Here is a 26916-nt window from a genome sequence, read left to right as displayed (position 1 = left end):
CTCATGTTCAGCCAATACAGCAACACTCAAGGGGCAATGGCTTATGAGAACCAGGAACGGAACTCTCCTGGGCTACCCTGGCACCAGCCTGAAAAAGTAGGCAACCTTCCTGATAAAGCATCTCTGAGTACTGCCTCTGAAGGGAAGGGACAGCCAGCTCCCCTGTCACCTTTCTCCCTAGCTTCTGAAAACTCAGGCTCCAAGAGCAAGAAGGGCCAGGAACTCACCGCCCGTCATGCCAGGAAAACCACTGTCTTTGAAAAGCCCAAGCTTCTCACCACAGTTCCAACCCTGTAGTACAGACACCACGGGTACCTGAGAACGCTTCCATTTGCCCATGTCTGGAACTGTGTGGATCTCCTTTTTTGGAATGATGAAGTTCTGAGTGGCTGGAGGGGCCTCCTCCGAAGAATCTTGACAAAAAAAAATGAAAGAACAAATAGGTAAATAGAATCCTCCCCTGCAACACACACCCTCCCTTTCACCTTTTTTTTTTTTTTTTGAGACGGAGTTTTGCTCTTATTGCCCAGGCTGGAGTCTAGTGACACGATCTTGGCTCAATGCAACCTCCACCTCCAGGGTTCAAGCAATTCTCCTGCCTCAGTCTCCTGAGTAGCTGGGATTACAGGCACGCACCACCACACCCAGCTAATTTTTTTTTCTTTTTTGAGACAGTGTCTCGCTCTGTCGCCCAGGCTGGAGTGCAGTGGCGCGATCTTGGCCCACTGCAACCTCTGCCTCCCGGGTTCAAGCAATTCTCCTGCCTCAGCGTCCTGAGTAGCTGGGATTACAGACGTGTGTCACCATGCCTAGCTGATTTTTGCATTTTTAGTAGAGACAGGGTTTCACCATGTTGGCCAGGCTGATCGTAAACTCCTGACCTCAGGGGATCCACCCACCTTGGCCTCCCAAAGTGTTGGGATTACAGGTATGAGCCACTGCGCCCGGTCTCTCTCTCACTTTTAAACCAGGACTCCAACACCTGAGCCTTGGAATAAACCAGACACATACTTCCAGGACAGAGTAAGGGCTTGTTAAGCCAAACCCCCCAGCCTCCTGCCTTCCCTTACTCTGGAGGGAAAGAGAAGGGCAATACTGACAATCCCTTCAATAACCATGCCCTCCCTTCCCTCTCCCCACCAGAGCAGGATGGTTAGAAAAATAAAACCAAGTTGATGTTTCAGACATACACAGACAATTCAGAGAAGAAAAAAAAACAGGTCGGGCGCGGTGGCTCATGCCTGTAATCCCAGCACTTTGGGAGGCCAAGGCAGGCGGATCACGAGGTCAGGAGATCGAGACCATTCTGGCTAACATGGTGAAACCCCGTCTCTACTAAAAAAATACAAAAAAATTAGCCAGGTGTGGTGGCGGGCGCCTGTGGTCCCAGCTACTTGGGAGGCTGAGGCAGAAGAATGGCATGAACCCAGGAGGCGGAGCTTATGGTGAGCCAAGATTGCGCCACTGCACTCCAACCCAGGCAACAGAGCGAGACTCCGTCTCAAAAAAAAAAAAAAACCTAATTGCAGTAAACATTTGGAATAAATTGCCAACCTCCTGAATAAGCACGGACACGTAAATTATATGTGATTTCTCTTTCTGGATAAGGTTGGCAAATTAAAAACATCTGGCTAGGCGTGGTGGCTCATACCTAATCCCAGCAATTCGGAAGGCCAAGGCAGGCAGATCACTTGAGGCCAGGGGGTCAAGACCAGCCTGGCCAACTTGGCAAAACGCCATCTCTACAAAAAAAAATTAAAAATTAGCTGGGTGTGGTTGCGCACCTGTAGTCCCAGCTACTTGGGAGGCTGAAGCAGGAGGATCACCTGAGTCCAGGAGGTGAGGGTTGCAGTGAGCTGAGATCACACCACTGCACTCCAGCCTGGACAACAGAACGAGAATCTGTGTCAATAAAAACAAAACAAGATTCCAGGAAGAGGAAACAAGAATTCTCCCACTCTGTGGGTGGGAAGGTTAGTTGGTAGGACCTCCTAAGGGGACAATCTTTTGAAGTAAAAAACTGCATATACACAATGAGTCAACAGGTCTACTTACAGGAATCTGTCTTTCAGATGTGCTCACGGAAACACAAAGGTATACACAAAGGTGCTTAATGTATCAAAAAAAAAAAAAAAAGGCTGGGCATAGTGGCTCACACCTGTAATCTCAGCACTTTGGGAGCCCCAGGTGGGAGGATCACTTGAGTCCAGGAGTTTGACACCAACCTGGGCAACACAGCGAGACCCAATCTCTACTTAAAAAAAAAAAAAATTTTTAGGTGGGGCGCGGTGGCTCATGCCTACAATCTCAGCACTTTGGGAGGCCAAAGTGGGTGGAATCACACCTGAGGTCAGGAGTTGGAGACACGCCTGACCAACATAGTGAAACCCCATTTCTACGAAAAATATAAAATTAGTCAGGTGTGGTGGCGCATGCCTGTAATCCCAGCTACTTGGGAGGCTGAGGAAGGAGAATTGCTTGAACCAGGAGGCAGAGGTTGCAGTGAGCCAAGATCGTGCCATCGCACTCCAGCCTAGGCAACAAGAGTGAAACTCTGTCTCAAATAAAAAAATTTTTTATGAATTAGAAACAACCCAAATAGGCTGGGCGTGGTGGCTCACATCTGTAATCCCAGCACTTTGGGAGGCCAAGACAGGCAGGTCACGAGATCAGGAGTTCGAGACCAGCCTGGCCAACAAGGTGAAACCCCATCTCTACTAAAAATACAAAAATTAGCCAAGTGTGGTGGCGCACGCCTGTAATCCCAGCTACTCAGGAAGCTGAGGCAGGAGAATTGCTTGAACCCAGGACGCAGAGGTTACAGTGAGCTGAGATCGTGCCATTGCACTCCGGCTCTGGTTGACAGAGCAAGACTCCATCTCAGGGGGGAAGAAAAAAAAAGAAACAACTCAAATATCAGTTGATAAAACAATGGGTAAATAACGATATGCCCAGGTCCGGCATGGTGACTCATGCCTGTAATCCCAGAACTTTGGGAGGCTGAGGCGGGTGGATCATTTGAGGTCAGGAGTTCCAGACCAGCCTGGGAAACATATTGAAACCCCATTTCTACTAAAAAATACAAAAATTAGCCCGGCATGATGGCACGCACCTGTAATCCCAGCTACTTGGGAGGCTGAAGCAGGAGAATCGCTTGAACTGGGGAAGCAGAGGTTGCAGTGAGCTGGACTATTCCACTGCACTCCAGCCTGGGTGACAGAGTGAGACTGTCTTAAAAAAAAAAAAAAAAAAAAAAGAGGCCCGGTGTGGTGGCTCACACCTGTAATCCCAACACTTTGGGAAGCCGAGGCAGGTGGATCACTTGAGGCCAGGAGTTCGTGACCAGCCTGGCCAACATAGCGAAATTCCATCTCTACTAACAATACAAAAAATTTGCCAGGCGTGGTGGCGCACACCCGTAATCCCAGCTACTCGGGAGGCTGAGGCAGAAGAACCGCTTGAACCCAGGAGGCAGAGGTTGCAGTGAGCCAAGATCACGCCACTGCACTCCAGCCTGGGCAACACAGCAAGACTCAGTCTCAAATAAAAAGAAGAGAAAAAAAAAGATATGCCCACATAATAAAAATTTTCATAGCTTATAAAATGAATAAAATCTAGGCCAGGCACAGTGCCTCCCGCCCGTAATCCCAAAACTTCGGGAGGCCGAGGCAGGCAGATTGCCTGAGTCCAGGAGTTTGAAACCAGCCTGGACCACATGGCCAAACCCCATCTCTACAAAAAATACAAAAATTAACCAGGTGTAGTGGTGCACACCTGTAGTCCAAGCTACTCGGGGGCTAAGGCAAGAGGATCACTTGAGCCCAGGAGGCTGAGGCTGAAGTGAGCTGCACTCCACCCTAGGTGACAGAGCAAGACCCTGTCTTGAAAACAAAAAAAAATTAGAAACAACCCAAATATCAGTTGATAAGATGATGCGTAATTAATTATATGCCCACATAATGGAAATTTTCATGACTTGTAGAAAGAATAAAATCTAGACCAGGCACAGTGGCTCACACTTGTAATCCCAGCACTTTGGGAGGCCCAGGCGGGAGGATCGCTTGAGCCCAGGAGTTCAAGACCAGCCCAGGCAACACAGGGAGACCCCCATCTCTACAAATAATTTAAAAATTAGCCAGGCAAGGTGGCTCATGTCCGTAATCCCAGCACTTTGGGAGGCAGAGGCGGGCATATCACCTGGGCTCAGGAGTTCAAGACCAGCCTGGTCAACATGGCGCAACCCTGTCTCTACTAAAAATAACAAAAATTAGCCAGGCGTGGCCGGACGCGGTGGCTCACACCTGTAATCCCAGCACTTTGGGAGGCTGAGGCGGGCGGATCACGAGGTCAGGAAATCGAGACCATCCTGGCTAACGCGGTGAAACCCCGTCTCTACTAAAAATACAAAAAATTAGCCGGGCGTGGTGGCGGGCACTTGTAGTCCCAGCTACTTGGGAGGCTGAGGCAGGAGAATGGCGAGAACACGGGACGTGGAGCTTGCAGTGAGCCAAGATCGCGTCACTGCACTCCAGCCTGGGCAACAGAGCGAGACTCTGTCACAAAAAAAAAAAAGAAACCCTGTCTCTACTAAAAATACAAAAAAAAATTAGCTGGGCGAGGTAGCGCATGCCTGTAATCCCAGCTACTTGGGAGGCTGAGGTGAGAGAATGGCGTGAACCCAGGAGGCGGAGCTTGCAGTGAGCCAAGATCGTGCCACCGCACTCCAGCCTGGGCAACAGAGCGAGACTCTGTCTCAAAAAAAAAAATTAGCCGGGCGTGGTGGCGAGTGCCTGTAATCCCAGCTACTCAGGAGGCTGAGGCAGGCAGAATCGCTTGAACCCAGGAGGTAGAGGTTGCAATGAGCCGAGACCACGCCACTGCACTCCAGACCAGGCGACAGAGCGAGACTCATCTTAAAAAAAAAAATTAGCTGGGCATGGTAGCGCACACCTGTAGTCCCAGCTACTAGCCAAGCTGAGGCAGAAGAATCACTTGAACCCAGGAGGCAGTTGGCCAGGCGCGGTAGCTCAGGCCTGTAATCCCAGCACTTTGGGAGATGGAGGCTGGTGGATCACCTGAGGTCAGGAGTTTGAGACCAAGCCTGGCCAACATGGTGAAGCCCCGTCTCTACTAAAAATACAAAAAAATTAGCCGGGCGTGGTGGTGGGCACCTATAATCCCAGCTACTCGGGAGGTTGAGGCAGGAGAATCACTTGAACCCAGGAGGCAGGGGTTACGGTGAGCCAAGATCACGCCACTGTACTCCAGCCTGGGCAACAAGAGTGAAGCTCCAACTCAAAAAAAAAAAAAAAAAAAAAAAAAAAATGCAAACTCTCCCTAAAGTGGAAGAGTAAAGCACTATCAATCACTCACAACCTGTTATAAATTTGTCCTCCTGCCTTCTTCCTAAAACCTGGCTGATATCAGCTACATGGAGAAAAAGGGACAGGGACCTAAGACGTTTCTGGAACATATAACATTTGGAGAAATAGAGCCTGTCTGGAGAGGTCTTGAAGAAAAGTGTCAGGGGACTTGGAGACCTAAGGAGAAGGATAGAGAACCTGAGTTTAGAGAAAGACAAATCTCTGCCTAACTCAAACCAAGGCCCCAGAAAGAGACCAGAAGCTCTCTTCCTCCTCCCACCTGTCCTGCAAGCTCTGTTCCCAGAGCCCAAAACTGAGGCCCCTGCTATTAGTAAACTGGCACTTCAACTAAGATGCCAAATAAAAAGCTTTGTAGGTCAGACTAGTAACCCAACCACATTGCTTTTATGGGAAAATGTGTCCCACATTCCAAATAATCAACTTGGAAATAATCTTTGGGAACATACAGCCCTTTTGTATGTGTAAGATAACCATTCTCTGCAAATGGACAGCTCTCCTCGGAGGTTGCACTGAGCCAAGATCATGCTACTGCACTCCAGCCTGGGTGACAGAGTGAGACTCTGTCTCAAAAAAAAAAAAAAAAAAAAAGGGACGGCACTCTTGACATGACATTATTTAACTGGGATATTTCACAGGAACACAGTCTTCAGGCCAGTCCATGTTTGGGAAAAGGCTACCTTACCAGGAAGCACTATAACAAATTACTGATGAAACACACACAAGTTGCCAGAACACACAACCCCAAATCAAAGAAACAAGCCTTCAAAGGCAGGACTATGATAAACGAGGTCACGCCCACAGTCTCTCCAGCCTCAGGTTATAGAGACATAGGTTCCAAGGGACAGTGGATTCCCAACAACCTCACAGTATAAAATCAACATTCACAATTTTAGAAATGTTCCTTCCTAAGCCCCCCAACAAAGACTATAATATGCAGCATTATCATCGGCCATTTGAAACTCGTCTACATGTTCAACCTGCACAACTTTGAAACTCTGAAAAAGATAAGGGCAATCAGCATTTACTGATCGCCTACTATGTCCCATGCTTTGCACACATCTTCTTATAGAACACATACTACAATTCTATGAAGAAAGTATAGTAGCCTCATTTTAAGAAATAACTGAGGCTTTTTCTTAGGGAAAAAAAAAAAGAAATTTTAAAAAAGAGAGAAGTAACCGAGGCTCACAGAGGCTGTGACTTGCCAGGCAGAGCCAGATATGTATGACTCCAAAATCCAAAGTTTTCATCATTACATTAAGAACTTCTTGGCCGGGCGCAGTGGCTCAGGCCTGTAATCCCAGCACTCTGGGTGGCCAAGGTGGGCAAATCACTTGAGGCCAGGAGTTTGAGACCAGCCTAGCCAACATGGCAAAATCCCATCTGTACCAAAAATACAAAAAATTAGCCCAGCACAGTGGTGGGCGCCTCAGCAACTCGGGAGGCTGAGGCACGAGAATCACATGAACTCAGGAGGCGGAGGTTGCAGTGAGCTGAGATTGCACCACTGCACCCCGGCCTGGGTGACAAAGTGAAACTCTGTCTCAAAAAAAAAACAAAAAAGAAGTTCTTTCCAGTTGTTCCCAAAAGTTCTGTTTCAAATTTCAAAAAAGGACCACAACCAGGGACCTGGCTCTTCCAGCCATGGATAACCTCCCTGAGCCTTCCTCTCTTTCTGGGCACAGGTTCTCTCTCCTCCCACTCCCCACCCCCACTCATCTTCAGGGACACATTCATCTCACTGATAACAGTGGTTGCCTTATATCTCCTAACTCCTGATGTCATTACCAGAACTTTTTCTTTTTTGAGATGGAGTCTAGCTCTCTCGCCCAGGCTGGGGTGCAGTGGCTGGAGTGCAGTGGAGCAATCTCGGCTCACTGCAACCTCCACCTCCTGGGTTCAAGCGATTCTCCTGCCTCAGCCTCCCGAGTAGCTGGGATTACAGGCGTGTGCCACCACACCCAGCTAATTTTTGTATTTTGAATACAGACGGGGTTTTGCCATGTTGGCCATGGCTGGTCTTGAACTCCTGACCTCCAGTGATCCGCCCGTGTCGGCCTCCCAAAGTGCTGGGATTACAGGTGTGAGCCACTGTGCCCGGAGTCATTACCAGAACTTCTAAGGCTAGCTTGTCCAACCCACAGCCCAGGACAGCTTTGAATGTAGCCGGACACAAATTTGTAAATGTTCTTAAAACACAGGCCAGGCACGTTGGCTCATGCCTGTAATCCCAGCACTTTGGAAGACCGAGGCAGGCAGATCACGAGGTCAGGAGTTCGAGACCAGCCTGGCCAATATGGTGAAACCTCATCTCTATTAAAAATACAAAAATTAGCCAGGCATGGTGGCACACCTGTAGTCCCAGCTACTCAGGAGGCTGAGGCAGGAGAATCGCTTGAACCCGGGAGGCAGAGGGTGCAGTGAGCCGAGATCACTGCACTTCATTCAGCCTGGGGGACAGAGTGAGACACTGTCTCAAAAAAAAGAAACACAAAACTATTATGAGATTTTTTTTCTTTTTGCGACTTTTTTTTTTAGCTCATCAGCCATAGTTAGTGTTAGTGTATTTTATGTGTGACCCAAGAAAATTCTGCTTCCAATGTGGCTTAGAGAAGCCAAAAGAGTGGACACCCCTGTTTTTTTGGGGGGGAGGACGGAGTTTCACTCTTGTTGTCCAGGCTGGAGTGCAATGGCACGATCTCAGCTCACCAGAACCTCTGCCTCCCAGGTTCAAGCGATTCTCCTGCCTCATCCTCCCTAGTAGTTGGGATTACCGGCATATGTCACCACGCCTGGCTAATTTTGTATTTTTAGAAGAGACGGAGTTTCTCCATGTTGGTCAGGCTGGTCTTGAACTCCCAACCTCAGGTGATCCGCCCGCCTTGGCCTCCCAAAGTGCTGGGAGTACAGGCATGAGCCACCGCGCCTGGCCTGGACACCCTTGTTCTAAGGGCACACACACAGAGGTTTTGTACAAAATAAATGTCTGGTTTTGAATGTCCTAAGAAACGGAACCCAGCTCTTTGTTCATCTCTTTTGTGGGGCATGGAGGGGATGCCCTTTCTGATTTTCAACATTTCTCCCTCCTGAGACCTTCCCAGGGACCACAAAATTGGAGACAGGTAGCAAGAATATCAAATGCTTTCAAAACATTAGCTGAGTTTGGTCGGCCAACCTATTTGCCTCTCTGTCAGGAATGTAAAAGTTATCTATGGCCAGTCCTTCTTAGTTCAAGGTAGGTCGGCAAACAGCCTTCTCCTTCTCCAGAAAAGGAGTCTCTAAGAAGATCCTTCCGTAGCACCTCCATCCCAGTTATTTAAGATGAACTAAAAAGAGGCTACAGGGTAAATAAGAGTTACCGAAGGAGATGCCAGAGAAAGACTAACCTCCTTGCACAACCAGCCTTTTAAAATTAGGGATTTAGACACCACGGGCAGTTTCCCTCAATAAATTCTCAGGCACTGGAACCAGAGAGAAGGAGGATGAGAGGTGAGCAGGGCGCGGAGGCTGAAACTGGGGGCGAGGCAGGCGCAGGCCCACCGAGCACCACCCCATCCCCTAAGCAGCGACTAATAAAGGCGGCAGCCTCCGGAATCACTTTCGCCCCCTTCCCTGGCAGCTTCCCCACCAGGTCAACAGCTTACTTAAGCACGCGCTGCCCACAGATGCAAAAGGCCCCCCTTATGACCACGGCTCTGCCCACCCGGCATTCGGGCAGCCTGTACTCCCACAAAACCCAGAGTTGCGCCCCAATCACCACCCCTTTGCAGCCCCTGGTTCCCTCCCCAGCGGCGCCCCACCACCAACCTCTCCCCTAAGGCCATTCAACTCAGTTCCTCCTCGCAGCCCCTCAGCTTTTGCCCCTCCAGTTCCTCCGTGTCCTGACTCTCGCCCTCCTGAGCCTCCCACACCTGGCACCGCCCCCACCCTACCCGACCCCGGCCCGGCCTGGCCCCGCCGGCCTTACCTGGCGGCGGCTGCCGCTCGCCCTCAGCCATCTTGCTCTGGCCAGGAGCCGACCCGGATGCCTGCAGTCCCCTCTCGCCTTTCACTCTTGCACCCACCCTTCCTCTCCCCGGCTCCAGCAAAGGCTCCGAGCTTCCTGAAGACAAGTGAGCGCCGGCCGGCTATAACCGAAAACCGAGAGTTAAAGTCACCCCAGCGAAGACGGCCGCCATGTTCGTGCGGGGCGCTCAAGGAGCATGCCTATTAACGGCCGGCGCGCGGCGAACGCGCGGACCCGCGCGACTGCCATGTCAGTGCGGGGCGAGCGGGGCGCATGCGCAACAACGGCCGCCAAGCCCCAGGCCGGCTCACGGCCGCCCGAACGTCGGGCGCCGCGGCTGCCACGATTGTGCGGGGCGTCAGGTTTGGGTTGTGCGCAGCCATGTTTTTCCGGACAGTCTCCTGTCCCGGAGTACCACCTGTCATCTTTGTGGGTGGTACTGACCCTAACCCAAGGAATATTAGAGGACATTGCCCGGTCACCATGGTTGTGTTTTCCTATCACTCAAGAGTTACGCCCAAGGACACCAGACGGAGTTGGAAAGGTGCACACCACTACCTCCAACAGCTTAGAAGACATGTGGGGACAGGGGAGAGACAGCTGGACGGTGACCTCCTCCTTTCCCCTCCACAGGTCTCAATGCCTCGCGGGACCTCCCAACCAATGACTCACCGTCGGCCCTGCCCCTCTGTCCCCGCCCCCGCCCCCGCCGTGGTCCCGCCCCCGACTCGCAGCCAGCCTACTGCGACCCGCTACCGGGCGATGCCCCGCCTCTCCGTCCCCGCCCCTCCTGTCCCTCCCCAAGGAGACCCCGCCCCATCGATGCCCCGCCCCCGCCCCACAGCCAACCTCCCGGGCACCGTTGCCCGCCCGGGGCCCGCCACCGGCCCAGGCCCCGCCTCGCGAGTCCTCCTCTCCGGGTGCCTGCCCGCAGCCCGCCCGGCCCAGAGAGGGTGGGCGCGGGGCTGCCTCTACCGACTGGCGGCGGTAACTCAGCGACCTTGGCCCGAAGGCTCTAGCAAGGACCCACCGACCCCAGCCGCGGCGGCGGCGGCGCGGACTTTGCCCGGTGTGTGGGGCGGAGCGGACTGCGTGTCCGCGGACGGGCAGCGAAGATGTTAGCCTTCGCCGCCAGGACCGTGGTGAGTGCGGAGGAGCCCGGGCCTGAGGGCCCTGGACGGCGTGGGCGGGCCGTGTGGTTGCGTCCGGGAACGGAGACCGCGTCCTGCGGCCGCTGTCCGACCCGGCCTCCAGCTGATGGGGTGGGGTCAGGTGGGCGTCCCAGGTTTGGCAGAGCAGGAGATTGGGGCGCGAGGTCAGAAGCGGGATTGAACCCACGTCCTGGAGCATTCGATTCCAACGACCCGGGAAAGACAAGGGGGACCCCGGATTCAGTTAGCACCCCCACCCTTAGACCCAGAGACAGGCCGGTGGGGGAGAGAGACCAGGAGCGTCCAGACCCTAGCTCACTCTCCCAGTTATTCTCCGATTCACACAGCCGTCGCACGCTTAGGCCAGAGCCACTTCTCCGACCCTGTCCAGTTGGTCAGACTCCTTTGGTTTATCAGATGGTCTCTGGGGAATTGTGTGTGGCCAGAGAAACACGTGGAGGCATCAAGCTAGAAAGGCCTCAGAACTGGCAGGTGGCAGCCCCATGATCTCCCTCCCCTCCAGCCCCCTTCCCCACCCTGGCTATATCCTCCCCTCTAGCCCCCTTCCCCATCCTGGCTATATCTACCCCTTAGTCCTCCCCGGAGGGCAGCCCGGATGCTAGCCTAATTTCAGTCCCTTCCGTCCCTGATCCAAGCATATGTTGCTGGTGTCTCACTCTGTCTCAGACACACACTACGGGGCCAGAGGGCTGCGGAGGGTGCATCCAGGCTCAGGCTTAGAGGCTCTTTTAGGTGTTGCAACACCCTGAGCCTCCACCGCACCCTTGTCACTGTCTCTCAAGCTGCATCCATCCCACAAACAGCCTCTAGATCATCCTCCAGGACCATCCGACTGGCCTGGTTACTTTCCTGCAGGGAAACTGAGGCAAGGAGGGACTTGCCCAGAGTCCCCTGGACCCGCTCACTCAAATCCAGCCCAATCCCAGCGTCCTTTGGTTTATTTTTCATACCAAAAGTCCTCCACTCTTGGACCCTAGCTGAATGAGCCACAGCTCAGGAAAAAATGAGTGTTTGTAGAGGGATGGCTCAGATGGGTCCCAGGAGTCCTGGAGAGAAACAGGAAATAGGCAGGGCTTCTGGCTGTCCCATCCACTGATGGCCTTTTCCTGGTGTCTGCTCCCTTGCACCAACCCTAATTTCAGGACCGATCCCAGGGCTGTGGTGTAACCTCAGCGGCCAGGCAGTCTCTGTCCTCCAGCCAAGTTTTCCCTCATCAAAAAGATCTTCGCAGATTCTGACAGGTGGATTTTTTATTACCTTTTGGCCTGACTCCCTGGCACTGAGCCCATGCAGAGAAGAAAGGAAAGAACTTTCCAGGTTCCCTTCTACTGGAATGCCCCCCCACTAGCCCTCTCACCTGCTCCCCATTCCTCTACTTCTGGGAGCTCGGGAGGGTGGAGCAGCTTCTAGAGTCCAGGAGCTTCCCCTGCCACTGCCACAACCCCCGATGCCACCACAGCCATCGCCACTGCCACCTGCCTCCCCCTGAATCTTGGCTCTTGTCTTCTCTTTCCAGCCCAGGCAAGTGGCTGCCTCTGGCTAGGTTCTGCTCACCCACTTTGTAGCACAGTTAGGCTTAGAGATCCAGCCAAGGCACACAGACAGGGCCCGGAACCTCAGTCCTGCCATGGAGGAGGACGGGCAGCAGAGAGAGAAGGTACGGAACAGAGCTCCTGCCGCTCGCCTGCCCACTGCAAGAGCAGCCTCGGGCCCTCCTGTCTCTTTCTGCGCACTCCAGGGCCTCCCAGACTTTCTCTTTCTCTCTCTGCTGCCCCTCACCCTCCATGCCAGGCCACCCGGCTCTCTCGCCACAGCACTGCCCTCACCCCACCCCTGCCCCATCTTAAAGGCAGGAGGAAGCCCAAGGCCCCTCACCCGAAGGTGCTGCCATTGTCTGGCTCTCTGTGATTCTCTCTTCTTCCCTTCTGTTTCTCAACCTGGAAAGGGTGGGAGAAAAGGAGGTGGGGACCTCCAAGAGGGACAGTCACCACTCTGCTGACTGGCTCCTCTTCCAGGGTGAGAAAGGAGGGGCCTGTGCAACCCAACAGGTGGGCGGTCCCCCTGACCTCTGCCACCCCAAAAGTGCCATTCATCCTGACTTGGTTCCCCTGAGCCTTGCTAAGAACCATGGCCACACCCCACCCTCCCCCATCCCTACCTGCATCTCCAGGCCCCGGAGAGGCGGAGACACCTAGAGCTCTAGGGCTGGGAGGCCAGGGCCAGCCCCACCCAAGAGGCCGTCTCTGCCCCCAAGGGATGGGCACATAAGTGCCCAGGACTACAGCTTTGGGGCTGCCAGGGCTCCAGAGCCGGGGAGGGAATGAACAGGATGTTCTGCTGCCTGCAGGTGAAGCCTCTGGGCTTCCTGAAGCCCTCCTCCTTGATGAAGGCTTCCGGCCGCTTCAAGGCACACCAGGATGCACTGCCACGGCTGCCCGTGCCCCCTCTCCAGCAGTCCCTGGACCACTACCTGAAGGCGCTGCAGCCTATCGTGAGTGAGGAGGAGTGGGCCCACACCAAGCAGCTGGTGGATGAGTTTCAGGCCTCAGGCGGCGTAGGAGAGCGCCTGCAGAAGGGGCTGGAGCGTCGGGCCAGGAAGACGGAGAACTGGGTGAGTGAGGGCGTCCTCACTGTGACCTGCTGCTGGCTGCACATGCACAGTTCTCCAGTGCCCACTGCTCTGGCACGGCCTTTAGTTCGCCGCCCAGAGTTTCGTGAGCACATACTCTGTGTCTGGCACTTGGCAGGGTGCTGGGTGATCAAGAAGGACACAGTCACCAGCTCCTTGGAGCTGACATTCAAGTAGGGAGGAGAGAAAGGTAATGAACAGGATACAGGTTGTGGACAAGGTTTCATGTTCCAGGACAGAGGCAGGAGTCGGGTGCACAGCAGGTACAACCAGATAGAAGATGCCCTTGTGCTCGGTGGGACAGCCTCAGGCAGGGGATACGTGTCACTCAGTGACTGATCGCCCAGGTTCTGTGTCTGATCTGTGACACAGGTGTACCCAGTTTGGAAAATGTGTCTACACCAATGCTTCGTGTGCTTTTCGATTTGTATCTCATACTTGAATACACAGATTAAAAAGGTGGCAGCTGGATGCAGTGACTCACACCTGTAATCCCAGCACTTTGGGAGTCCAAGGCGGGCGGATCACAAGGTCAGGAGTTCGGGACCAGCCTGGCCAACATGATGAAACCCCGTTTCTACTAAAAATACAAAAATTAGCTGGGCGTGGTGGCAGGTACCTGTAATCCCAGATACTCAGGAGACTGAGGCAGGAGAATTGCTTGAACTTGGGAGATGGAGGTTGCAGTGAGCCGAGATTGTGCCACTGCACTCCAGCCTGGGCGACAGAGCAAGACTCTGGGAAAAAAAAAAAGGTGGCCCAGCTGCTGGGAGGGAGGCAGAGTGGGAGCCAGAGGCGAGGGGGAGGGGTGACATCACCCCCAGGGAGCTGTGGCAGCCTGGGTCTGACACTGGATGGGAGAGAGGGAGAGTCGTTAGGTCCAGGACTGTTTAGGAGGCAGTGCCAGTGTCACTTGCCAATGAGGTGGGGGCACGGGTGGAATTTGCCAAGTCGGGGTTGCCTGAGAGAGAAGCTGCCTGTGGGAGAGCCAGAGCAGGTCCGGCCCTGGAAAATGCTGTGTTATAGGGGGTGCCATGGGGAGGGGAGGTAGAGCTCTAGCCCTGGGGCTTGGCGGAGGCTGGGGGGCTGCACACAGGAGGTGGGAGTTGTGGACATTTGCTGAGACTGGTCAGGTCAGGACTTTGGACTCCAGAACCAAGATGCTTCCCCTGAAAGGTCCTTAGAGCATCTGGGGGCTGGTGGTTTTCCAACTTCATTTAGCCTGGGACTCCTTCAAACAGAAGCTCCTGGTTAAAGGGGTGGGGGCACCCCTCCTTCCTCTCACGGGGCCACTGATGGGTCTCCGCCACCACCTGGCAGATTCTCGCTGGGGGAGTACCCATACCTGCGGGGTCTCCCCTGGTCTCCCAAGCTTTGGCCAGAGGCTCTGGGATCCCTAGTGGAGTACAGGCCCCTGGCTGTTTCCCCAAGGGAAGGGAGCTCCTGTCTGCCCTTCACTGATCTACAGATGAGGAAAACTAAGGCCCAGAGAGGTGACCCAAAAGCCCAGAGCCACACAGCAGCTCTCAAGGAAGCCCTCGGCCACACAGGAAGGTCTGACTGACTCAGGGACCCAGTTCTTAGGGGCTACCAGTCACCCGTTGTACAACCTGGGGACAAGTCGCCTCCCCCTCACCCCTTGCCAAAGGCTAGTGGCCCAGTGCTGCAGGGGAGTGCCTGTGATGAAGAGGCGCATCCTGCTGCTGTTCACCACGGGTTGAGGGGGTGCAGGTGGGCCCCGGTCTCTGGGGGTGGAAGGCCAGAGAAAGCTGTACTGGCTGTGTGTGGGGAGGGTGGGTGTTGCAGTCAGCATAGAGGACACAGGGTGACAGTCACCTGGGAGTGTGCGCAGCGCTAGACATGGAGCCTTTAATACCACATCCCTGGCTGGTGCCCAGAGACCCCCACCCCCTAGACAGAGGACAGACCATCAGGGCAGAGAGTAAAGATGTGTCACCCACATCCTGTCACTAGCATAAGGATTCATCCTTGCAGGGAGCATCCCCTCAAGATTGCCCTGACCTTGAGATCAAAGTGGGTATCTACTCCCCAAGGCCACAGGTTCCTCAGGCTGCTCTGATACCCCGGTCTCCTGCCTCCTTGGACAATTCTCTGCTGGGGATGGTCAAAAACTCACTTATTGGGCCAGACACGGTGGCTCACGCCTGTAATCCCAGCACTTTGGGAAGCTGAGGCAGGTGGATCATTTGAGGTCAGGAGTTCAAGACCAGCCTGGCCAACATGGTGAAAACCTGTCTGTACCAAAAAATACAAAAATTAGCCAGGCATGGTGGTGCGCGCCTATAGTCCCAGCTACTCAGGAGGCTGAGGCAGGAGGATCGCTTGAATGCAGGAGGTGGAGGTTGCAGTGAGCCGAGATCACACCATGGCACTTTAGCCTGGGTGACAGTGAGACCCTGTCTCAAAAAAAAAAGTCACTCATTGGACTTTGTTTTTGTAGACCCTTCCCTTTTTTCCTGTCTATCTGTTCAGGCGCACATTTTAATTTAACTTACGACAGTCATTGACAGAGGATGTGTAGGATGAGAATTCGTTCACCTGGCCGGGCGCGGTGGCTCACGCCTGTAATCCCAGCACTGTGGGAGGCCAAGGCGGGAGGATCACGAGGTCAGGAGATCGAGACCATCCTGGCTAACATGGTGAAACCCCATCTCTACTAAAAATACAAAAAAAAAATTAGCCGGGCGCAGTGGCAGGCGCCTGTAGTCCCAGCTACTCAGGAGGCTGAGGGAGGAGAATGGTGTGAACCCGGGAGGCGGAGCTTGCAGTGAGCTGAGATCACGCCACTGCACTCCAGCGTGGGGGACAGAGTGAGACTCTGTCTCAAAAAAAAAAAAAGAGAGGCCGGGCACAGTGGCTCATGCCTGTAATCCCAGCACTTTGGGAGGCCGAGGTGGGCGGATCATGAGGTCAGGAGATCGAGACCATCCTGGTTAACACAGTGAAACCCCGTCTCTACTAAAAATACAAAAAATTAGCTGGGTGTGGTGGCCGGCACCTGTAGTCCCACTTACTCGGGAGGCTGAGGCAGGAGAATGGCGTGAACCCGGGAGGCGGAGCTTGCAGTGAGCCGAGATTGCGCCACTGCACTCCAGCCTGAGTGACACAGCGAGACCCTGTCTCAAAAAAAAAAAGAGAGAATTCATTCACCTTGCTGCCCCTCCCCACACCCCAGGTTTCCTCCCGATCTTTCTTTCACATCCTTTCTTAGCAGCAGCGTCTGATTGATCTGGCTAATACTGATCACTCGGGCTAAAGGGAAGAGGCTGGTGGGTTTAAGGTGTAGGGTGGGGAGGGTGGGTTCTGGATCTAAACATTTACTTTGAGAATCTCCATAGCCAGGTAGAGGGCATGGGGGCCAACCAGGTCCCCTAGCCCTGGGGAACAGGGGGCACCAGGGCCCATGCACCCCTCCTGACAGGCTCTGGCCCTTTTCCCAGCTGTCTGAGTGGTGGCTCAAGACCGCCTACCTCCAGTACCGCCAGCCTGTGGTCATCTGCTCGAGCCCAGGTGTGATGCTGCCTAAGCAGGACTTCGTGGACCTGCAGGGTCAGCTCCGGTGAGTGGCTGGGGCTAGGGGGCCGGGAGGCAGCCGGGCCCCTCGAGTCCATTTCCCCCAGCGGCTTGGAGGGGCCCTGACCCTGTTTATCTTTCTGCCCCACAAGCAGCCTTATGAAGTAGGGAGCATCCTCCCTATTTTACAAATGGGGAAATTGAGGCTCGGAGCAGGGAAGGGAGCTGCCCAAGACCCCATTCAGAAAGCAGGGTCTCTCCAGCTCTAAAGCCTCATGGCTGTTAACCACATCTTCACGGAGGCCCCATCCTCCTCCGTACCTGAGGCTTCTCCTCCACCCCAGTTTTAGCACTTCACCTCTCCTTTCCACTCTCCTCAGCTAGCCACAGGGGTGACCTCTGTACACAGTCCTCTTTTCCACATTCGGCCAGGTCACCTGCCCCAGCCCCTATTCCAGTCCTACCAGAGATAAAAATACCAGTGACAAGGATATCCTGCCCAAGGACCAGCCACTGGCTGCCGCCACCTGCTTCTCTTAAAGGGACCAGGGCACCCTGGGAAGGGCCAGGGTTCAGGCCCAGGAACTCCAGCCACTGGTCCCCATGGTGGGATCCAGGGGCGGCCCCAAGCATTGAGGGTGATTGCCATGGGCCAGACAGCCCTGGGAGGGAGGCGGCTTGGGGGACACAGAGGCCCAGAGTGGGGAAGGGACCTAGTGGAGGGAACACCGGAGCCACTGCTCTCCCATTCACACCACCCCAGGGGCCCGGGGCCTCCAGAACCGATGCTTCAGAGCAGATGACACCCCCTCCAGATTCTAGGCTGTGGTTCAGGAGCTCAGGCCCTTTGTGGGTAGACCCAGCCCACTGACCCCTAACCAAGCCACACTCCAGCTGCAGGGGACCAGCACCCAAGTCCTACTAGGCCCTTGGCCACCAGCACTTCCCCGAGCCCTCCCGACCATGCTCCCTCTAGAGGTTATGAAGAAGCACACACAGGCTGGCAAGCTGGGACTCGCAGGCCCCTCCCTTGCACTCCAGGGCTTTCTGGAAGCGGTGAGGGAGGATGGAAGACTAGGCCTCCCGCTCCCCAAGCAGGTGTCCCTAGCCCGGGGCCTCCCTCGGTGTCCATGCAGCTTCTAATCTCTAATCAATCTTTCCAGATTTGCTGCCAAACTCATTGAGGGTGTGTTGGATTTCAAGATCATGATTGACAAGTGAGCATCCCCACCCCTGCCCAGCCCCACACCTGCCCAGGCCTGCCTAATTACCACAGCCACCTCTGACCCCAGCCCTGGTCCGGCATGCCAGCTTGGGCCCTGGGCCCTGCTCCAGCTGCTGGAATCTCCTCTTGGTGGGTGACCCTGTCCCATCCCAGCTAAAGAGGACCCCAGAGTTTTATTCGCTGCCTCATCTCCCCTGTGACAAACCGAAGCCCAGAGAGGGGAAGGGAGGGAGTTTCTAGGTGACTTCTGAACAGGGCCCGTCTGGGGCAGAAAGCGAGCCCCCTGCCCACAGCGCAGCCCTGAGGTGTCCTGCTCATCTTGGGGGGGGAGCAGGGACACTGTGTGAGCCCCCAGCAGTACCTAGCAGGTCCCTGTCTACCCTGCTCTCCTCCCCATTCACTTGCTCAGTGGCGCCCTCACTGCCCCTCTGCCCCGCAGCGAGACCCTGCCCGTGGAGTACCTGGGGGGGAAGCCACTGTGCATGAACCAGTACTATCAGATCCTGTCCTCCTGCCGAGTGCCGGGCCCCAAGCAGGACACGGTCAGCAACTTCAGCAAGACCAAGAAGCCTCCCACGCACATCACCGTGGTACACAACTACCAGGTGGGTGGCCCCCACCCACACCTACAAGTCCTGGCCCTGCTGCAGGAGTACAGCAGGACGGCCTCAGTCGGCTTCCCCACTGGGGTTCCCCAGCACACGTGCCCACGTGCCCCAGGAATGGGTGCCCCTGGCTTCTCTATTGGGGGCCCAGGGAGGCCAGGAGGGGCCGTGGGCCTGCCCAGCCCAGAAGGGTGATCCAAGGACCTCCTCCCCCTCTCACCCTTGGCCTGACTCCATCCCCTCCAAGGCCAGGAGGAGGCAGGTGTGGGGAGGTGGCTGCTCTCAGCCTAAGGTCCCCACTCAGCTCCCTCCTCTTACCTGCCTGTGCCCCAACAGTTTTTTGAGCTGGATGTGTACCACAGTGACGGGACACCCCTCACTGCGGATCAGATCTTTGTGCAGCTGGAGAAGATCTGGAACTCATCCCTACAGACCAACAAGGAGCCTGTGGGCATCCTCACCTCCAACCACCGCAACTCCTGGGCCAAGGCATACAACACCCTCATCAAAGGTGCCTCTTGGGGGCCGTGCTGGGGCTGCACACCCAGGCCTCTTCCTCTGTTGGGGACCAGCCTCAACACTACCCGTAGGGTACCCAAAGTCCGCTGGCAACAAAGGAATGAGAAGAGACAGGTTAAGAGTTCATAAAGGTGGGAGCCAGAGGCCAGTTGCAAAATGGAGGCTGCAAAAGGCGCAGAGTTCTGGTCTCCACACTATTTATTGAGTGCAATCACTTAGATCTAGGAAGCAGATGTTTAAGGGCGAAACAGTGAAAGGGAGGCAGTGTGTCATAGAAGGCATAATCTATAGCAACAGCAGTTTAAATGAATCTCCTTTGTGCTCAAACAGCGTGTCTTTAACTTATCGGAGAGTAGCTGGTGGGAGCGGGCTTACTAGGAGCCTGCACGTCTGTCCACTTCCCAGTGTTTCAAAGGAGTGTCTCTCCTTGAACACAGTGTTTACAGATAGGAGAGCGGGTCTTACTCTGAGCATGGGAACATGATGGCAATTAGTAGGCTTTCCTCCTCCGTGGCCCCTTCTGGCTTTTCCACAACTTATTGTCCCACATTTTTATGGCCAGTTTATACAGGCAGCCCACAAGCCCTTTTCCCAACATTCCCCTGGCATGCTGGGCCCTGCACAGCCATGGGCAACCATGTTTCCCGCTGCATTCTCTCAACGTGCAGCAGGCAATGTGGGCCCCGTGTCCTAGTTGAGGACACCTCATGGTTAGGGTAGTTTCTCTCAGCTAAATAGCAAGTTAGGATTAGAGTCCAAGTCCTCTGGCTGAGAAGCCCACCTGCCTCCACGCCCCCTGTGCCCCCGAGCACCAGCAATCCTCCAAAGCATGTCTTGCTCAGGGGCACTGACCCCAAAGTCAAACCACCTGTGTGGGATCCCCGGCTGCCACACCAGCTCCCGTGTGACCCCTGGGCTTCAGTTTCCTGTCTAAAGTGGGCCAGGTGTTGGGCCCTGCCTCGAGGAGTGCTGTGGGCCTGCAGGGCCCTGTTGAGTTCGAAGCTCTGAACCCACACCCTGCACTCGGTGAATGCCCTGGAGGGCCAGCGAGGTGGGGGTCTCCTCATCCCAGAGGGGTACAAATGGGTCAGAAGAGCCCAGGGCAGGAGGCTGCGGAGGGGCTGGTCCATCTCTCCCACACCCTGAGACCCCATTTTGCGTCTCCCCGCCCCATGCCACCTGCAGACAAGGTGAACCGGGATTCCGTGCGCTCCATCCAGAAGAGCATCTTCACCGTGTGCCTAGATGCACCCATGCCCAGGGTCTCAGAAGACGTGTACCGCAGCCACGTGGCAGGCCAGATGCTGCACGGGGGTGGCAGCAGGCTCAACAGCGGCAACCGCTGGTTCGACAAGACGCTGCAGGTGAGGCCCGGCAGGGCTTCGCCCACTCGCGCACACCTGAATAGGACCTCCGGGGCCTCGGGACTTCCTGCCCCTCCCCGGCCCTGCATCCCCAGCCTCCTAGCTTGTAAAGCAGGCAGGAAGCCAGCAGGCTGGACGCTGCCGTAATTACCAGGCAGCCAGCCTGTCATCACCAGTCCTGCCTCTGGCCTGGAAACCGCTGTCACCCCCAGCACACCCCCTCAGCGCCTCACAGAGAACCTGGGATCCGGGGTCACCAGTGCAATCCTGGCACAACAATCCCTCTCCACACCTGTAAAATGGGGTGATGGTCGACCTCACCGGTAGAGTAGTTTGAAGGACTCGGTCAGGCATGCTGAGCATGGGATGTGCTTAGCACACCAGGGCACCTGGTGAGTGTCAGCTATTGTTAATAACAGTAATAAGTCAGCATAGCCCCTTGAGATGGCTTCAGAGAGGCCCTTGCCTCAACCAAAGAGTGGTTGGGTGAGGGGCCACCCCCCAGGGCCCTGGGGCTGACTGGGGTCTCCCTTCCCTTCCACAGTTCATCGTGGCAGAAGATGGCTCCTGTGGGCTTGTGTACGAGCATGCTGCAGCGGAGGGGCCCCCTATTGTCACCCTTCTGGACTATGTCATCGAGTACACGTGAGTACAGTCACATCTCTCACCTAGTTCCCCAGCTTCTAGTGACAGGTGACACACAGGTGATAGACCAACTTATAGGGGAATATCACTCTCCTTTGTGCCTGGGAATCTGTTTTTTCCAAGGAAGCCAGCCAGATATGGTGGCTCACGCCTGTAATCCTGACACTTTGGGAGGCTGAGGTGGGAGGATCAATTGAGGTCAGGAGTTTGAGATCAGCCTGGCCAACATGGTGAAATGCCATCTCTACTAAAAATAAAAAAATAAAAAAAATTAGCCAGGTATGGTATCACATGCCTGGTAATCCCAGTTACTCAGGAGGCTGAGGCAGGAGAATTGCTTGAACCCAGGAGGCAGAGGTTGCATTGAGCGGAGACTGTGCCACTGCACTCCAGCCTGGGTGACAGAGCAAGACTCTGTCTCAAAAAAAAAAAAAAAATTAGGCCAGGTGCGGTGCAGTGGCTCATGCCTGTAATCCCAGCACTTTGGGAGGTGGATCACCTGAGGTCAGGAGTTCAAGACCAGCCTGGCCAACATGGTGAAACCCTGTCTCTACAAAAATTAGCCGGGCGTGATGGCGGGTGCCTGTAATCCCAGCTACTTGGGAGGCTGAGGCAGGAGAATCGCTTGAACCCGGGAGACAGAGGTTGCAGCGAGCCGAGATCATACCATTGCACTCTAGCCTGGGCGACAGAATGAGACTCTGTCTCAAAAAAAAAAAAAAAAAAAAAGTTAGCCACGCATGGTGGTGGGTGCCTGTAATCCCAGCTACTCAAGAGGCTGAGGCACGAGAATCACTTGAACCCAGGAGGTGGAGGTGGCAGTGAGCCGAGATTGTTCCATTGCTCCAGCCTGGGCGACAGAGCAAGACTCCGTCTCAAAAGAAAAAGAAAAAAGTTAGCCAAGTGGCGGGCATCTGTAATCCCAGCTACTCAGGAGGCTGAGGCAGGAGAATCGCTTGAACTAGGGAGGCCAAGGTTGCAGTGAGCTGAGATCGCATCACTGCACTCCAGCCTGGGCAACAGAGCAAGACTCCATCTAAAAAAAAAAGGAAAAAAAAGCTGAAGTGAGGGTGGTTTTCAGAACAAACTCACACCTCCCTGGGCCGGCCCCTTCCAGCTTCAGGTACCCATCCTCCCCACCCTGGTCTCAGAATGGACCCAGGCTCTAGAGGCGCCAGCATGAGCCTGAGGCCCCATTTACTGTGCAGGAAGAAACCCGAGCTTGTGCGGTCTCCCATGGTGCCCCTGCCCATGCCCAAGAAGCTGCGGTTCAACATCACCCCCGAGATCAAGAGCGACATCGAGAAGGCCAAGCAGAACCTCAGCATGTAAGTGTCTGCCCCCGCCATCCCCGTGCTGGGTGGGTGAGGCCAGGCCCTTGAGCTTGAGAGGCTCCTGTGCCAGCTGTCATGACACCCAGACCCTCCGTGAGGTTGGCAGGGGCTGCCGGGGCCTGCTCCTCACCTGCTCTTCCCACACCCCCAGCATGATCCAGGACCTGGACATCACCGTGATGGTGTTCCACCATTTTGGAAAAGACTTCCCCAAGTCGGAGAAGCTAAGCCCAGATGCCTTCATCCAGATGGCTTTGCAGCTGGCCTACTACCGGTGCGCCTCTGTGGCCCGCCCATGGAGGAGGGAGGAGACCTGGGGGCAGGGGAGGGGGTGCCCACCTCCAAGGGGCATGCTTAGCCCCATTTCCCACCAGGATCTACGGGCAGGCATGTGCCACCTATGAAAGTGCCTCCCTGCGCATGTTTCACCTGGGCCGCACCGACACCATCCGCTCGGCTTCCGTGGACTCACTCGCCTTTGTCAAGGCCATGGATGACTCCAGCGTCACGGTGAGAGGTCTGGGGCAAGGGTGGGTGAGCTGGACCTGAGCCATCTCCCTCCTGCTCACTCCGTCAACACACATTAATTGAGCACCTACAGGATTCCAGCCCCATGGTGGGCACGGGGAATCTAACAGAAGCTGGAGCCGTGAATCTAGCTCTGAGCTTCCTGGGGGCCAAAGAGGAAAAGGGAGTCATTCATTTGTTCATTCATTTATTCATTGGCAGTAAGCAACTGCCCTATGTCAGGCCCTGGCTGAGGACCAAGGAGTTGGCAGTTGCAATACTCGCTCTTTTTTTTTCTTGTTTTTTTTTAGAAAGAGTCTCGCTCTGTTGCCCAGGCTGGAGTGCAGTGGTGTGATCTCGACTCACTGCAACCTCCACCTCCCGGGTTCAAGCAATCCTCCTGCCTCAGCCTCCCAAGTAGCTGGGACTACAGGTGCCTGCCACCATGCCCGGCTAATTTTTGTATTTTTAGTAGAAACGGGGTTTCACCATGTTGGCCAGGCTGGTCTCAAACTCCTGACCTCAAGGGATCCACCTGCCTCGGCCTCCCAAAGTGCTGGGATTACAGGCAGGAGCCACTGCTCCCAGCCCCAATATTTCCTCTTAAAGAGCTCAGAATCTAGTGCTGGGTGGGGGTGGGCTACTGAGGTGGGCCAGAAGAGAAGGGACAGTGCTTCAGCTCCCTCCGACCCTCACCACTCTAGGAGCACCAGAAGGTGGAGCTGCTGCGGAAGGCCGTGCAGGCCCACCGAGGCTACACCGACCGGGTAAGTGAGCCCGCTTGTGCCTACTCACTTGTCCCTTAGTGTCAGCCATCTGTCTGTCCCTCTGACTGTCCGTCCCTGCAGGTGATCCACCCACCTCAGGCTCCCAAAGTGCTGGGATTACAGGTGTGAGCCACTGTGCCCGGCCAAATATCCTCATTTTAAAGTTGGAGAAACCCAGCCTGGGCCCAGTAACTGCCTTGGTTCCAAGTTCCAGGGCTGGCCTGGGCCCTAGACGTTGGGTCACACTCTCTCCCTGATGCTAGGTATCTCTCCCTGACGCTAGGTTTACGTGGTCCAGCAGACAGCCAGTTTCCTGCCCTCCAGCAGCTTGGGCTGCAGTCAGGAGGTGGCTGTCTGGATGCGTGTCCTGGCTGTGTCTCTGAGCACCTGTGTGTCCAGGCTCTGACTGTGCTACATGCACACGTCCATTTAGAGCTCACCGCCACCCTGCGAGGGGAGTGTAGGACTCACCTCTCTTTACAGATGAAGACACTACAGTTCCAGAACCTAAGCAACCTGCCAAGGCCCTGCAGCCAGGATGGGGCTAGGCCACCCGGCTCCAGGGCCCTGCTCTACAACCCTGCACTTTCCTGCCTCCCTGGGCAAATCCCCGCCCCTCCCTGAGCCTTGGTTTCCCCATCTGTGAAACAAAGGCTCTCTCTGGCCAGAATACTCTGGTCTCGTGGTTCTGAGTGGCCAGTGCCTGCGAAAGGTGGCACTGCCACAGGCTGAATAGGGCAGGGATACCCCGGGGGTCCACAGCCCCTGCTCCTGACGGCTCTCCCACCCCAACAGGCCATCCGCGGGGAGGCCTTTGATCGACACCTGCTGGGCCTGAAGCTGCAGGCCATCGAGGACCTGGTGAGCATGCCCGACATCTTCATGGACACCTCCTACGCCATCGCCATGCACTTCCACCTCTCCACCAGCCAGGTGAGCCACTGCCCCAGGTGCCCCGGGGGCTGGAGGCAGAGAACCCACTGGCAGTTTGATGTGGCCCACACAGGCCCCACTGACCCAATGCCAACACAGCTGAGTTCCAGAGGAGGAGCTGGGGGCAGGGGCCTCTCTGCAGCCCAGGCAGGCTGAGAAGGGGTCAGTGCTCCTCATGGGAGAATCAGCTTCGCTGACTCACTGGTCAGGTATAAAGGAACATTTGATTCGTGCCAGCCTGTACTGGTTGCTGGGATATAGCAGGGGACAGACCATGATCCCTGCCCACAAGGGGCCTGCAGTCTTGGCGGAAGCACAGGCAGCCTGGGAAGTGCTGGCGGCATCAAGCTAGGGGAGCTGAGAGCTTTCATCCTGCCGTCCCCAGGTCCCTGCCAAGACAGACTGCGTCATGTTCTTCGGGCCCGTGGTCCCTGACGGCTACGGTGTCTGCTATAACCCCATGGAGGCCCACATCAACTTCTCCCTGTCAGCCTACAACAGCTGCGCAGAGACCAACGCCGCCCGCCTGGCGCATTACCTGGAGAAGGCGCTTCTGGACATGCGTGCCCTGCTGCAGAGCCACCCCCGGGCCAAGCTCTGAGCCCCTAGGACTCAGGCCTGCCAATGCCACAGCCAAGCCCACCCTGGGATGGGCCACCCACCAGGGCTCAGCTCCTTGCTTCCCCCTTCCCTGGTTCCCTCTTCCCTGGTCCCCCCAAATCTACTGAGTCACGGACCGCATCCTCCAGGGGGCCTGCAGGCCCCAGCCAAGTGCCTTCCGTGGGTCATCCCAGCACCTGCCAGGGCCCGACCTGGGGCTGAGTGCAGAGGCTGAGCAGGACGTTAGGCCCGGGCCCCTGGCACGTCCTCCACCGGTGCCTCCTCTGGGGAAGGGAACCAGCCCTCCAGAGCAGGAGACTGGCAAGAGCTCTTTGTCTCACCAGCTCAGCCCCAGCCACTCCCTGCCATCTCCATGACCAGGCCAGCATCTGTACCCTGCTTCCCAAACTCCCAGGACCTGGAGACAGGATTGTCTGGGGCCGAGGGGCCAGGGTGTGAGGTTTGACCTCCGTGGCGGCTGTGTTCCTGTGGATAGCATTGCTAGCGAGCCGCCTCTGGTTCCACTCAGCTTGGTTCCTGCCCCTGCCCTGCTGTATGATAGTAACGTGCAAGGCCGTCAATAAAGGGGAATTGTGTTGGTGAAGAGGTGTTTCAGCTGAGAGGCAGGCGGGGGGCGGGGGGTGGGGGGGCAGGCACCTGGCCTTGCCTTCTTCAGCTTTCCCTGGGCCTGAGAGCTGGTGTCCAAGCAGCTGGTGGGCTTGAGGGCTTTGGCCCAGGAGCCAAGGTCCAGCTGTGACCTCGGGGCACTGGGTCCAGAACCATACCACAGCCAGGGCTGCGTCCTTCACCAGCAGCTTCCCACCTACCTCTGGCTTGGGCCTTCCCAAGTCCCAAGGGTTGTGGGTAGGGGCACACACACAGTCCCCAGGGGACTGTGGGGCCCAGCAGGCCCAGGTCTGGTGGGCTGACGAATGTGGCTGATACCCAGGAGCCCAGGGTGTCATCCTGCTTCCCCCAACTGAGCCCAGCAAAAGTAGGAGTACAGCAGCAGGCTCAGCTTGCCCCAGACCCAGCCACTGCCAGGACAGACATCTTCGGGGATGGGCAGGTGCCATCAGAGCAGAACCACATACCTGCCCATGGCCCCGTGTCCATGGCTGAGGCAGGGCATCCTGGCAAAACCAAGCGTGCAGTTTGTGGAGACGGGAGAGTCTCCCACTACGACACTGGCCTGTGAGGAAGGCCCGTGTGAAACCCCAAGGGCGGATGCCAGGGTGGGCTGGGGGAGGTTGGCTGGCCTTTGAGTGAAGGGCTCTGTGACCTGACTAAGCTGGGACAGTCACCCGAGAGTGGGGCCTTTGGTTTTCTCCATTTGTCAGATGAGGAAGCAGGCTTAGTGAGGTTAAGGTCACCGGGACGCTAAATGGCAGAGCAGGATTCACAGGGGCCACACTTGTCTCCTCTAGGCCGGGGCTCCAAGAAGCCCCTCCCTAGAGCCAGGTCCCCAGCCCCAGACCACATCCACCTAGGTGTCCCGCAGCAGGGGGTAGAGAAAGGGAGGCTATGGGTGGAAACCCGCCCAGCCTCAGGACCACAAGGAAGCAGGTAAAGAGGGAGGTTGGGCTGAGCCTGAGCTCTAATCAGGCGCAGGGACCTGCCAGGCCTGGCCATTGGTGGTGTACTCAGCGGGAGAGGGCAGCCACTTGCCCAGTGCCCCAAGGGGACAGGAGG

The 26916-nt window shown here is 55.8% G+C and overlaps 2 protein-coding genes across 15 annotated transcripts in view; one reads left to right on the top strand and one right to left on the bottom strand.

The window, feature by feature from the left end:
- Positions 1-10080, bottom strand: part of PTPA (protein phosphatase 2 phosphatase activator) — a 38222-nt gene extending 28142 nt beyond the window's left edge. For 2 of the 11 annotated variants that reach the window (XM_054519347.2, XM_024251702.3), the window contains exons 1-3: positions 9949-10023; positions 9352-9511; positions 316-413 (exon numbers count right to left, since the gene is read on the bottom strand). In XM_054519347.2, the coding sequence (XP_054375322.2) occupies positions 316-413; positions 9352-9511; positions 9949-9969 (279 nt within the window). In that variant the 5' untranslated portion in view covers positions 9970-10023. 11 annotated transcript variants of the gene reach the window in all.
- A 117-nt stretch (positions 10081-10197) lies between these two features.
- On the top strand, positions 10198-25828 carry CRAT (carnitine O-acetyltransferase). Of its 4 annotated transcripts, none has more exons than XM_024252786.3 (15): positions 10231-10532; positions 12079-12219; positions 12910-13173; positions 16653-16771; positions 17889-17942; positions 18390-18555; positions 18892-19066; positions 20260-20438; positions 20983-21083; positions 22292-22411; positions 22569-22691; positions 22792-22927; positions 23629-23691; positions 24487-24624; positions 25010-25828. In XM_024252786.3, the coding sequence occupies exons 2-15, from the start codon at positions 12190-12192 to the stop codon at positions 25223-25225; spliced, it is 1884 nt and encodes a 627-aa protein (XP_024108554.2). In that variant the 5' UTR covers positions 10231-10532; positions 12079-12189; the 3' UTR covers positions 25226-25828. The 4 variants fall into 4 exon arrangements, with proteins under 4 accessions (XP_024108555.2, XP_024108554.2, XP_054377162.2 ...); XM_024252785.3 differs by lacking the exon at positions 10231-10532 and adding an exon at positions 11705-11803; XM_024252787.3 differs by lacking the exon at positions 12079-12219 and having other exon boundaries at positions 10198-10532.
- The last annotated feature ends 1088 nt before the right edge of the window (positions 25829-26916 follow it).

The sequence above is a fragment of the Pongo abelii genome, chromosome 13 (assembly GCF_028885655.2).
Source record: "Pongo abelii isolate AG06213 chromosome 13, NHGRI_mPonAbe1-v2.0_pri, whole genome shotgun sequence".
Lineage (NCBI taxonomy): Eukaryota > Metazoa > Chordata > Mammalia > Primates > Hominidae > Pongo > Pongo abelii.
This window is presented reverse-complemented; position numbering and strand designations above follow the sequence as displayed.

What these genes read in the sequence shown, in the direction of transcription:
- CRAT (XM_024252786.3), top strand. Translation starts at nt 12,190, where the DNA reads ATGGAGGAGGACGGGCAGCAGAGAGAGAAG. An exon ending in CCGTGGTACACAACTACCAG is followed by an intron (nt 18,556 to 18,891) that starts GTGGGTGGCCCC and finishes GTGCCCCAACAG; the next exon opens with TTTTTTGAGCTGGATGTGTA. An exon ending in ATACAACACCCTCATCAAAG is followed by an intron (nt 19,067 to 20,259) that starts GTGCCTCTTGGG and finishes TGCCACCTGCAG; the next exon opens with ACAAGGTGAACCGGGATTCC.